Raw genomic sequence first — 12,240 nt, 5'->3', positions numbered from 1 at the left:
TGCTTGTGACTCCAGATTATTTGGAATAGAAATCCTGACTGACAGGATTTGGGAGAAAAAGATGGATGAAATATCCTTAAAGCGAAAAAGCAGGAAATGAAGGAAATAAAGTGGTTGTATTTTACCAAACTGGATGGTAGTTCAAAGACCCTGCAAGATTTTGGAAGTGCATAAGCCAGGGCTAAAATAATCTCTAGCAGCAAATGATGTTGTGTTCCTAATACAAGGTGATGGAATCAAACCGTTTCTTCTAAAGATCCACATGACTTTGGGGAAGCTGGGCAATGCTAACTGCCACCTCTTCATTATCAGAAAGAGTCTAAAGTTCCTGAGTCTCAAGATTGGCTAGTTTGAGGGCATGCTAATGCTTCTCCCATATTACTGCATTATCCAGAGTATTTAGCTCCTGTGCTAAAAATGTAAGATCAGCTTGCTGTGTATAGCGGTAATAACATTTTATTTAGCTTTTGGATTATCTACAGGTTTCAGTTATCTGCGTTGTCCCCTGTTAATGTGAATAATAAACTGGCTTTAATCTGAAATCATAGCACATGCTTTTATGAACTGCATCCATTGTCTCCCTTATTTCTTCTACTTTTATCACCCATCAAATCTGAAGTGTGTACAGGTTTTATACAAAAGACGCTAAGCACAAGAGTCCTTCCTTTCAGTCACCTGCCTTTCCATCCCACCACCAATCCCACACTGGCCTAGTCTGACCTAGCCTGGAGTTCTGGACACTGATGATAAGACAATAAGTGTGGTGACAGCAAAGACTGTAGTTTCCGTTCATGATATTGACGTCAGATACTTTCAGAAATAATTTAAACATTCCTAACTTGTGCTTAATGTAATTTTATGACTTTCTCACTCATTAATTTAATCCACACTCAACTGTTTTTATTTCTAGGCCATATAACCCTTTATAGGGTAATAAGTACTGTAATTTTACTACCCACAGTATAAAATAACTCCCTTTTCTTATTTGTCTCTCTTGGCTTCAGGAGACTTTCATTGGTTCTAATGTTGATAACCAAATTTGTGTTGACCTACAAAAGTAACTTCATTTATTTTCCCTTTTAGGATTTGCATAGACCCAAATGACCTAAATTTTTAGGCTGTCTATAAATAATCATATATATAAAGAAAAATAGTCTAAGTTAAATTATTTTGAGTTAATCTGATGAAAAAGGTGAGTAGACAGGAAATAGAAAGTCAAGACAATAATTACATTTTTGTGATTGGTTATCTATTTGCATGCCTTTTACTTCAATGTAAACTCCTCAGCTGAGGCTGGGTTTTATTCCGTTTTTATCTGCCCAGTATGTGATTCTCAAACATTAATGTGCATCCAGATCAGTTGGAGGGCTTGTTTAAACCAATTGCTGAGTCCCACCCCCAGAGTTTCTCATTCAGCAAGTCTGGAAAGCAGTCTGTGGGTTTGCACATCTAACAAGTTCCCAGGTGAGGATGATGCTGCTGGTCTGGGAGCCATACTTTGAAAACCACCACCATACACATAGAAGGCTCACATAAAATGCTGGTTGAATTGTAATAATCCAATTGCAGGAAGACATTGGACAAAGAGGCCAGTAAGGTATTAGTTGGGGTAATAGCGAAGGTACTATTACAGAGAGACCTCAAGTTAAAGTGGCTTAAATGTGATAAAAGTTTATTTCTCACATAACAGTCCCAAGGTACATGGGCAATCCAGGATAGAAAGGCAGTGCTTCTTGCCAAGTCCAGGGACCCAAGATGGGGGTTGACCCTTCCCATCTTTCTCTTGTGGCTTTCATCAATGGGTCCAATGTGCAGTTCCAGGAAGTGGGAAGAGAAAGTAATTTCTGTTTAAAAAGATGTGAATTGGAAATTTCACATGGGACTTCCCTGGTGGTCCAGTGGTCGAGACTTCACCTTCCAATGCAGGGGGTGCATCGAACCAATGCAGGTTCGAAACCTGTTGGGGGAGTTAAGATGACATATGTCTCCTAATCAAAAAACCAGAACATAAAACAGAAGCAATATTGTAACAAAGCCAATAAAGACTTTTGAAAAAATGGAAATTGAACATAACACCTTTGTTACATCCCATTGGCTGGAATAAATTTATACCTTCCTGCAGAATGGGTTGGGAAATGTAGTTCCTACCTGTGACTATATGCTCTGCTAAAATGAAGGGTGAGAGTTCCATTCCAAAAAGGAAGAACAAGAGACTGGATACTGGGGCATAGTTAGCAGTCTCTGCCACAACTTTATGGCAAACCTGTATAAAGGGACAAAAATCTAAAATACAATGAGAGTTCTTTATGTATCTGCACATATTATTTTCTGAGAGGAGAGGAGGGATGGGGTGGGGTGGAGAAACTTTTATGCTTAATACAGAGGTTTTTACTTTGGAATTAAGATGGATCAAATGGTAACAACTCTTTCATTTACCTTGACAAGTCAATATGCCAGTACTTCAAAAGGACATTGAAAGGTTCTTTCCCCAATTCCTCTATGGCTGATTCATGTTGATGTATGGCAAAACCATCACAACGTTGTAAAGTAATTATCCTCCAATTAAATTAATTTTAAAAATGAAAAAAAAGAAGAAAAAAACAAAAGGAAGAATATGGAGGAAAAGGTGGCTTGATGAATATGAAGTTGTAGAAGGTGTGAGAATGGCATTGAAGTCATGATAGTGGCTGGTGCAGAAAGGACAGTGGGGCACAGAGTGGGTAGGAGTGATGTACACAATGGTAGTTATTGTAGAACAGTGGGAAGGAAATAAGGAGGAATACACAGATGCCCAGGAACTGGCAGAAGGAGCTTATGTTGGCTATCATAATGTGAGACGTCAAGGCCGACTTGAAGAGAAATGAAACAGACACAGGCATCAGGGAAGATCTTGAAACAGCAGGGGTGGGAGAGCTAGCAGAGTGCCAACGTTGAAAGGTCTCAGGAGGAGGTGTGTTTTGCTTATTTGTCTCTCTAGAGAATAGTAGAAGTAATAGATAAGAGAAACGACAGCAGTAGCTAGACTGGCATCCATTCAGATATGGGGAGTGGGGAGGAGATGCCCAAGGATGAAAGCACATGCCCCTTCTGCATGATGTGGTGCACACTAGTTACCACGGAATTCTTTGTACTGAGCTTGCAGGAGTTTTAAAGATGATTAGAAAGTAGTGAGTAAAAAAGGCAGGCCTAAGAACAAAGTAATATAATAATGGTTGACTGGGGAACCACCAACCTCAGCAATTCCACTATTTGTTAATCCTAGGAGAGAAATCCATCAGAAAGCAGTTTGTGGCTTTGAATTCCCATCAGTACTTGCCTCCCCTTCCAGTATAAGAATAACCCTTCTGCCTGGTTCATGGTGGGAACACTTCTATCCCCAGGTCTGACTCCCATGTCATGTCTGGACAAGCCACAGAGTTTAAAAAAAAAAAAAAAATCACCGGACCTCCTTTTGGGGTGGAGGCTGCTGCAAACTCAGGGAACTCTCTGGACAAACTCTATTTGAACTGACAATTGCTCTCAATGAGCTTCCTTGAGGGCCAGGCTAGTGTGGGATGTGGTTGTAAATGCCAGGCCCACATGCATCTTCATTCTGTGTTCACAGATAGGACTGGGGACGTGGCTTTCTTCCCAGGAAGAGTCTGTACTTTAAAATCTTATTGGAAAAAGTAATTAAGTTGGACATGATGAGTTGGCAGTGACTATGTAAAATCAGATCATTTTATTCTAAACAGAGTCCTATAAAGTCACATCATTTGCTTTTTGAAAACACTTCTAGAAAATGAAGACCATCAGCCTGTTTTACAGTGTATGTGGGCAGGAGTGGAAAGGGAATATTTCAAAGAACTAGTTTGCATTCCATAGAGCCAACATGGTTAAATATCAAATACTAAATATTCTGTCTGAGAGCCACTGAGTACAACACTTAGAAGCCATATTTCAAATAATGCCTTAGTTGATATACCCTGAAGACATACAAGACTCAGAAGACTTTGGTTCTAGTTGCTCATCTGCCTCTCACTGGCTTTTTTTTTTTCCATTTATTTTTATTAGTTGGAGGCTAATTACTTTACAATATTGTAGTGGTTTTTGCCATACATTGACATGAATCTCACTGGCTTTCCATGCTCATCTCCACAGAGGAAACGGGGACTCTGAGGGTGGGGATTGTGTCTCATTCCTAATTCTTGGTGCTTAGATGGGGCCTGAAAAATAGGCATGCCACAAAATGCTTGTTCATTGGACACAGTGGGTGGATCCACATGCAACTAACTGCCAGTTTTGTTGGTATAATCAAGTATTGACAGTTTCATATGGTTCAGTCTAATATTTGCATTCTCATTTTGTTCATATACTGTATAGCTTGGCTTTTCCCTAAATGCAAATTTCATGTTTCTGGGTCCTTTCCTAGTTGAGATAGAAAAGTCCTTTCTCCTATCCTATATCTGTCTTCTTTCCTAAATATCTTGGTCAATTGCTCATTTCTATGCTCATCCAATATTTGCTAGCTAGTATCTCTGTGTGTGGGCTCAGTGGTTAAAAAAAAAAAATCCTCCTGCAATGCAGGAGATGCAGGTTTGATTCCTGGGTCAAGAAGATCCCCTGGAGGAGGAAATGGCAACCCACTCCAGTATTCTTGCCTGGAAAATCGCATGGACAGAGGAGCCTGGTGGGCTACAGTCAGGGTGGCAAAGAGTCGGACATGACTGAGACTGAGCGTGATATCTGTGTCTTCCTCTACATTATAGGCACATTGCATTTCCCCTGTGCCTTTCACAAAGCACACCCTACATGAACTTTTGTCATCATGTTGAATTTCATATCCGAGGATCAGTCACTAATGCTCTGAGCCAGTTTCCTTCCTGGAGAAATAAGATAATCCCAGCCTGGCCAATATAACAGAACTGTTGAAAGTTAACATAAGAGGGCTTAAATGATTAACAGTAAAGCCTCCAGGTTGACTGTCTGTGGGGGTGTTTGAAAATGTTACATGCTAGCAGTAGGCAATCTGTTTTCAGCTCAATTACAGGGAGAAATGGACTCTTCCCAGCCAAAAAAAATTCCAAAGTCCCCTCCAGTTGACAGAGTGAAAAGAGAACATTAGTCACACAGGGAGAACACACAGTGGATGAGAACAGACAGAGTCATCATGTTAAAGAGACCAAGTGCTGCCCCACAGTACTTTGCCTTTACCTAGAAACACAGGCATGCAGTGCTGGACAGGGTGAGCTGCAGGAAATGACGGCAGGGAGAAATCGGCCTAAGGACCACCCTGCGTGCACAAACTGAGACCTTTAAGGGAATTATCATAAGAGCATTGAAGGAAGAAAGGAGGCAGGGAAGGAGATGTGAAGGCTAAGATAATGGGACATGCAGGAGAGGAACAGAACCCAGAGTAGTCAAGAAGGGGCATGTCACTTCCTTGGGCACACTTAGAGTTAAGAGGTACCACTGATCTCCCAACTAGAAGAAACTACAGATTAATGGCAAATGTGTGAGTCTAGCCAAGTTACTGAATCTTTCTTTACTTATTTGAAAAAGTAGCACTAATAGTTTGTCTTATGATATAAATAGTAAATGAGATATTTCATATAAACACACAAAGTACCCAGCAAGTACCCAGAATACATAGCAAGTACATATGTATTCTTACTATCTAAGAAACTGAGAAACTATAGATACTAAGTTGTATCTGTATCTTCTGGGAAAGATTGAAGTCAGGAGGAGAAAGGAACGACAGGACAATGGTTGGATGGCATCACCGACTTGATGGACATGAGCTCGAACAAGCTCCAGGAGTTGGTGATGGACAGGGAAGCCTAGCATGCTGCAGTCCATGGGGTCGCAAAGAGTCAGACATGACCAAAGGACTGAACTGAAGTTTGGGAAACTATAAGGTCTGTCATTCTCACCTAATCACTTTGCTATCTTCATGAATTCTCTAGTTGAAGAATTCTCCAGGGAGAGTCCTCCACTGTAGGTGCTTGACCTATTACAAGCAAAATCAGTAAGCTGAAGCCTTAAAGCAGCAGGGTCCAAGAGACATTCCTGTGGTACTGAGATACTCCCACCTGTACTGTGCAAGATGCTAGTCACTAGTTACTGAGGCTGTTGGGCCCTTGAAAGTGCTGCAGAGGAAATGCATTTTTTATTTAGTTAGTTTTAATTAATTTAAATTTAGATGGACATATATACCTGTTTTTGAACTGTGATGTTGGAGAAGACTCGAGAGTCCCTTGGACTGCAAGGAGATCCAACCAGTCCATCCTAAAGGAGATCAGTCCTGGGTGTTCATTGGAAGGACTGATGTTGAAGCTGAAACTCCAATACTTTGGCCACCTCATGCGAAAAGCTGACCCATTTGCAAAGACCCTGATGCTGGGAAAGATTGAGGGCAGGAGGAGAAGGGGATGACAGAGGATGAGATGGTTGGATGGCATCACCAACTCAATGGACATGAGTTTGAGTAAACTCCAGGAATTGGTGATGGACAGGGAGGCCTGGCGTGCTATGGTTCATGGGGTCGCAAAGAGTCGGACACTACTGAGCGACTGAACTGATATACCATATTGGACAGTTCAACCTCAGTACATGACCCCAAACACACCAGAAGACATTGTGCAAGATCCATTGTGGCCTAGTAGGACCCTGGATCAGACGACCTGACTCTAACCCTTGGAAGCTGGACTCTCTTAGGCAAATTACTCAACCTCCTATGCCTCGGTTACATCCTTAATAATGTGAGATTGACAATAGTTTCATTTTATTGGGCTATGAGAGCTAAATGAGAGAATTCATATAAAAGTAGTTGTTCTTTTTTTTTTTTTTTTCCCAGTGGGTTTTGTCATACATTGATATGAATCAGCCATGGATTTACATGTATTCCCAATCCCGATCCCCCCTCCCACCTCCCTCTCCACCCGATTCCTCTGGGTCTTCCCAGTGCACCAGGCTGGAGCACTTGTCTCATGCATCCCACCTGGGCTGGTGATCTGTTTCACCATAGATAGTATACATGCTGTTCTTTTGAAATATCCCACCCTCACATTCTCCCACAAAGTTCAAAAGTCTGTTCTGTATTTCTGTGTCTCTTTTTCTGTTTTGCATATAGGGTTATCGTTATCACCTTTCTAAATTCCATATATATGTGTTAGTATGCTGTAATGTTCTTTATCTTTCTGGCTTACTTCACTCTGTATAATGGGCTCCAGCTTCATCCATCTCATTAGGACTGGTTCAAATGAATTCTTTTTAATGGCTGAGTAATATTCCATGGTGTATATGTACCACAGCTTAGTTCTGGCCACAGCAATCAGAGCAGAAAAAGAAGTAAAAGGAATCCAGATAGGAAAAGAAGAAGTAAAACTCTCACTGTTTGCAGATGACATGATCCTCTATATAGAAAACCCTAAAGACTCTACCAGAAAATTACTAGAGCTAATCAATGAATATAGTAAAGTTGCAGGATATAAAATTAACACACAGAAATCCCTTGCATTCCTATATACTAACAATGAAAAAACAGAAAGAGAAATTAAGGAAACAATACCATTCACCATTGCAACAAAAAGAATAAAATACTTAGGAGTATATCTACCTAAAGAAACAAAGGACCTATACATAGAAAACTATAAAACACTGATGAAAGAAATCAAAGAGGACACAAACAGATGGAGAAACATACCGTGTTCATGGATTGGAAGAATCAATATTGTCAAAATGGCTATTCTACCCAAAGCAATCTATAGATTCAATGCAATCCCTATCAAGCTACCAACGGTATTTTTCACAGAACTAGACCAAAGAATTTCACAATTTGTATGGAAATACAAAAAACCTCGAATAGCCAAAATAATCTTGAGAAAGAAGAATGGAACTGGAGGAATCAACCTGCCTGACTTCAGACTCTACTACAAAGCCACAGTCATCAAGACAGTATGGTACTGGCACAAAGACAGAAATATAGATCAATGGAACAGAATAGAAAGCCCAGAGATAAATCCACGAACCTATGGACACCTTATCTTTGACAAAGGAGGCAAGGATATACAATGGAAAAAAGACAACCTCTTTAACAAGTGGTGCTGGGAAAACTGGTCAACCACTTGTAAAAGAATGAAACTAGAACACTTTCTAACACCATACACAAAAATAAACTCAAAATGGATTAAAGATCTAAATGTAAGACCAGAAACTATAAAACTCCTAGAGGAGAACATAGGCAAAACACTCTCCGACATAAATCACAGCAAGATCCTCTATGACCCACCTCCCAGAATATTGGAAATAAAAGCAAAACTAAACAAATGGGACCTAATGAAACTTAAAAGCTTTTGCACTACAAAGGAAACTATAAGTAAGGTGAAAAGACAGCCCTCAGATTGGGAGAAAATAATAGCAAATGAAGAAACAGACAAAGGATTAATCTCAAAAATATACAAGCAACTCCTGCAGCTCAATTCCAGAAAAATAAATGACCCAATCAAAAAATGGGCCAAAGAACTAAACAGACATTTCTCCAAAGAAGACATACAGATGGCTAACAAACACATGAAAAGATGCTCAACATCACTCATTATCAGAGAAATGCAAATCAAAACCACAATGAGGTACCATTACACGCCAGTCAGGATGGCTGCTATCCAAAAGTCTACAAGCAATAAATGCTGGAGAGGGTGTGGAGAAAAGGGAACCCTCTTACACTGTTGGTGGGAATGCAAACTAGTACAGCTGCTATGGAAAACAGTGTGGAGATTTCTTAAAAAACTGGAAATAGAACTGCCATATGACCCAGCAATCCCACTTCTGGGCATACACACTGAGGAAACCAGATCTGAAAGAGACACGTGCACCCCAATGTTCATCGCAGCACTGTTTATAATAGCCAGGACATGGAAGCAACCTAGATGCCCATCAGCAGATGAATGGATAAGGAAGCTGTGGTACATAAAAGTAGTTGTTCTTTAATTCTAGCATACATCAGAATTCCCTGGAAGGTTGTTAAAATGGATTGCTGGGGTCATCCTCAAAGTTTTGCCTCAGTAGATCTGGGGTAGAGCCAGAGAATCAATGGGTTCCCAAGTGATGCTCATGTTGTTGGATCAGGGACCACATTTGGAAACATACTGTTATAAGATGTTGAGTAACAGTGCCTGATATAGAGTGAGGACTCAAGTATTAGTTATTGTTTTATGATTAGCACTTTTATGGTCTGCATCAAGAAGGTTTCTGAAAAAAAAATCCATACTTCATTAAGACTCTCTAGCCCATGTTCTGACATTATTTGGATAGATGTTTACCAGGCACCTACAAAAGGCAAGATACATCCACTGTATTCTGAATGACAGTCTCTCAACATGGATTGGAAGTAGGGCTTGTCAGGGGGCACAGCTACAGAGCACTAAGTTACCTGAACATTATCACCATCATCTAAATATTTTTCATCATTTCAACTCTCCACAAAACATACAGGAAAAACAATTAAAATCACCTTCTGAGAGAAGCCACAAGCTGAATTTCACTCTAATTTTTTATCTTGATAAAAAGACTATGTGGAGGCCTATAAACGCTAAGTGGAAGGGATGTGAAAATAAGTCCAGGTTCTAGCCTTGGCTCCTTTATCAACTTACTGAAATCAAGGGGTCACCTCTATCAATCATTATGGACTTGGATATTAGATGTGATGAGTCCTCAGGTCACTTTCAAAGAATAACAACAGGATTATCCTGAGCCTAACCTCATCTGCACAGGGATTTGCTCCTTAGAAGTTACCACAAGTCTTCTAGTTTTTCTTCTCTGAGATTCTTTCCATTGTGCCTTTAGTTCTTTGGATAAACGGTGTGTTAAGGTGGTTAAAAAAAAAAAAAAACACAGACAGTCTGACAGATCCACCTTTAATTTAGTCATTTTTCAGGATTCATACTAGGATTTCTTTTAAAGGCAAAAAAAAAGAGCCTTGGATAAATATGCCAGGAGGCTCTAAGACTCTAGACACCCCTTTTCAAGAAAAGATGCAAAAAGGATCTTTTAATTCAGATTCTGGGAGGCAGTGTTAGGTGTATTAACATCTACTCTGATAAAAGGACCACTCTATTTCCTTCTCTTTAAGAAATGCGAGTAAAAATTCTTTGCCCAGCATGCTCATCTCTCATGTGTAAATGGTGAACATGGTACTCACTGACAAAAAACTTATAAGCAATTTCTGTTACAAAATCAATCAGGCCCTGGTGTGGTGAAGCACAATTATCATTTCCATTTTCAGATGTGGGAAAGGGAAGTGCAGAGAAGCTAGGTTTTAGAGCGACTTGCTACTACTTAGACTGAAGCAGATGTGAGATGAGAAGCTTCCACTCAATGGGGAAATCCAACTCATCGGGCCAACTACTTTTTTTTTGATTGTGCCACATAGCACGTGGGATCTTAGTTCCCCAACCAGGGATCGAACCGTGACCCCTGCAGTGAAAGCTTGGAGTCAACCACTGGACTGCCAGGGTATTCTCAGGCCAACTACTCTTATAGTCAGGCAGAATGTACTTTGAAGTGTTTCTGAGGTAAGCATAAGGAGCCAAAACTTGGGACCTGCCTTGGGGATTCTGAGTAGCAAATGTGATCAAGTTTGGCTGAATCCAGATTTACATCTAGCAGCTATTAGTTGATTTGCTGATATAAACAGTGTCAGTAGTTCAGGTCTTACATTTCCAGTTGTTTATTCGCTAAGTTTGTGTCCAGCTCTTTTTTGACCCCAACGACTGTAGCCCACCATGTCCCTTTGTCCATGGGATTTCCTAGGCAAGAGGGTTCTTTACCACTGGGCCACCTGGGGAGTCCTATATTTCTAGTACTCATCTTCAAAATAAGAATGCTTGCGGTCTCAAACATGCTGCCTCTCCACGTGCTGATGTAAAAAGCACTACTTAGGAATAAGGAGTAAAGGTTTTGATCTTGGATTTGCTTCTTACGCATGGAGAGATACTGTACAAGCTAACAGTACTCTTTGAGCCTCATGTTCCTCAGATATAAAATGGCAGTTCCTCTCCTATAGATTTCATGATGGGTTGATGACATTAAACTGAGGGACAAATGCAAGGCAATACATATTAAGAACATAATCCATGGACCTGGGCTTTAGTACAATAAATAAATCAAGTTGAAATAGTTCAACCTTCTCAGAAGGTTATATCATGTATCTCTGAATAAAAAATATAATAATAATACTTTCTAGAAAAAAATCAGTGTGGTCTCTTGGGAAATAAGCAGATTAAATACAATAAAGCAGGGATCATCTCAGTGACAAATGACTTATTTTTATGAGCTCTGATATGAGATCTGAACACAAATTGGTCCAAATGGCATTCCAAGGATTATAAGTCTAAGACTTCTACACATTACTTTTTAAAAAGGTTGGGATAGATAAAGGGAGCACCTGTGATGGTAAGGACTCCAGAGAGAGACAAAAAAATGAAACACTCATTGGCAAATTAACTACTACTTACCTCAATCACATTTGTGTGAATAAATTAAGGCAATGAGCATGCATCAAGTAATTGAGGATTCAGATAGTTATGCCTTCTGGGCTTTTTTTTTTTGCTAGAGAATTTGGGATTCGGAACACTGCTTTATTTGAAACCTACAAATCATTATTCATCAAATGAAACCAATGATCAGATGTACCAAATTATGTGTCCCTAAACTCTAATTGTTTGCTTGTGAGAAAAGCTGCTTTTATCGGAGTGCACAGACCACAAGATAGAAAAGTCTTTTGGGGACTCACTGAAACTTCTTATAGAAAGCCCACCAATTTCATCACCTCCTGGCACACGGGATATGCTAATTCTTTGGCTTTTGCCGACCCAACTTGCAAAACTTTCTCTAAGTGGTCCTTGTTCATCTTCAGTTTTTCAATCTCACTCTTAATTGGAGCAAATTTCTCAATCACAGCATCTGCCACCACCAGCTTGTAACGAGCAGTGTCCATCCCAGCACTGCGGCGGACCACCTCCTCCACGGGGAGCCCGGTCACCGCTGCGTGAATGGCCACCAGGTTGGACACGCCCCCTCGGCTGGCGGGCTCGTAGGTGACCTCCGAGGTGAAGTCCGTCATAGCCTTGCGGAACTTCTGCACTATCTCCTCCGGGCTGTCGGTTATTCTGACAGTGGCCAGTTTATCGGGGTCTGATTTTGACATTTTGGCAGAGGGATCACGCAGGGACTTTACCTTCTTCATTGATGCTGGGTAGAAAC

At 40.4% G+C, this 12,240-nt stretch overlaps 1 protein-coding gene across 5 annotated transcripts in view; it reads right to left on the bottom strand.

The window, feature by feature from the left end:
* Window positions 1-1,645: 1,645 nt before the first annotated feature.
* WARS2 (tryptophanyl tRNA synthetase 2, mitochondrial) overlaps window positions 1,646-12,240 on the bottom strand; it is a 104,472-nt gene continuing 93,877 nt past the window's right edge. For 2 of the 5 annotated variants that reach the window (XM_043459551.1, XM_043459567.1), the window contains one exon: window positions 9,877-12,228. In XM_043459551.1, the coding sequence (XP_043315486.1) occupies window positions 11,780-12,228 (449 nt within the window). In that variant the 3' untranslated portion in view covers window positions 9,877-11,779. Of the gene's footprint in view, window positions 1,958-5,912; window positions 5,990-9,876; window positions 12,229-12,240 lie in introns of those variants that run through there. The other 3 variants (XM_043459583.1, XM_043459576.1, XM_043459558.1) reach the window with 3 other exon arrangements.

This window comes from Cervus canadensis, chromosome 2, assembly GCF_019320065.1.
Source record: "Cervus canadensis isolate Bull #8, Minnesota chromosome 2, ASM1932006v1, whole genome shotgun sequence".
Taxonomy (NCBI): domain Eukaryota; kingdom Metazoa; phylum Chordata; class Mammalia; order Artiodactyla; family Cervidae; genus Cervus; species Cervus canadensis.
The sequence above is the reverse complement of the archived record's forward strand: the minus strand, read 5'-3'. Positions and strand labels throughout refer to the sequence as shown.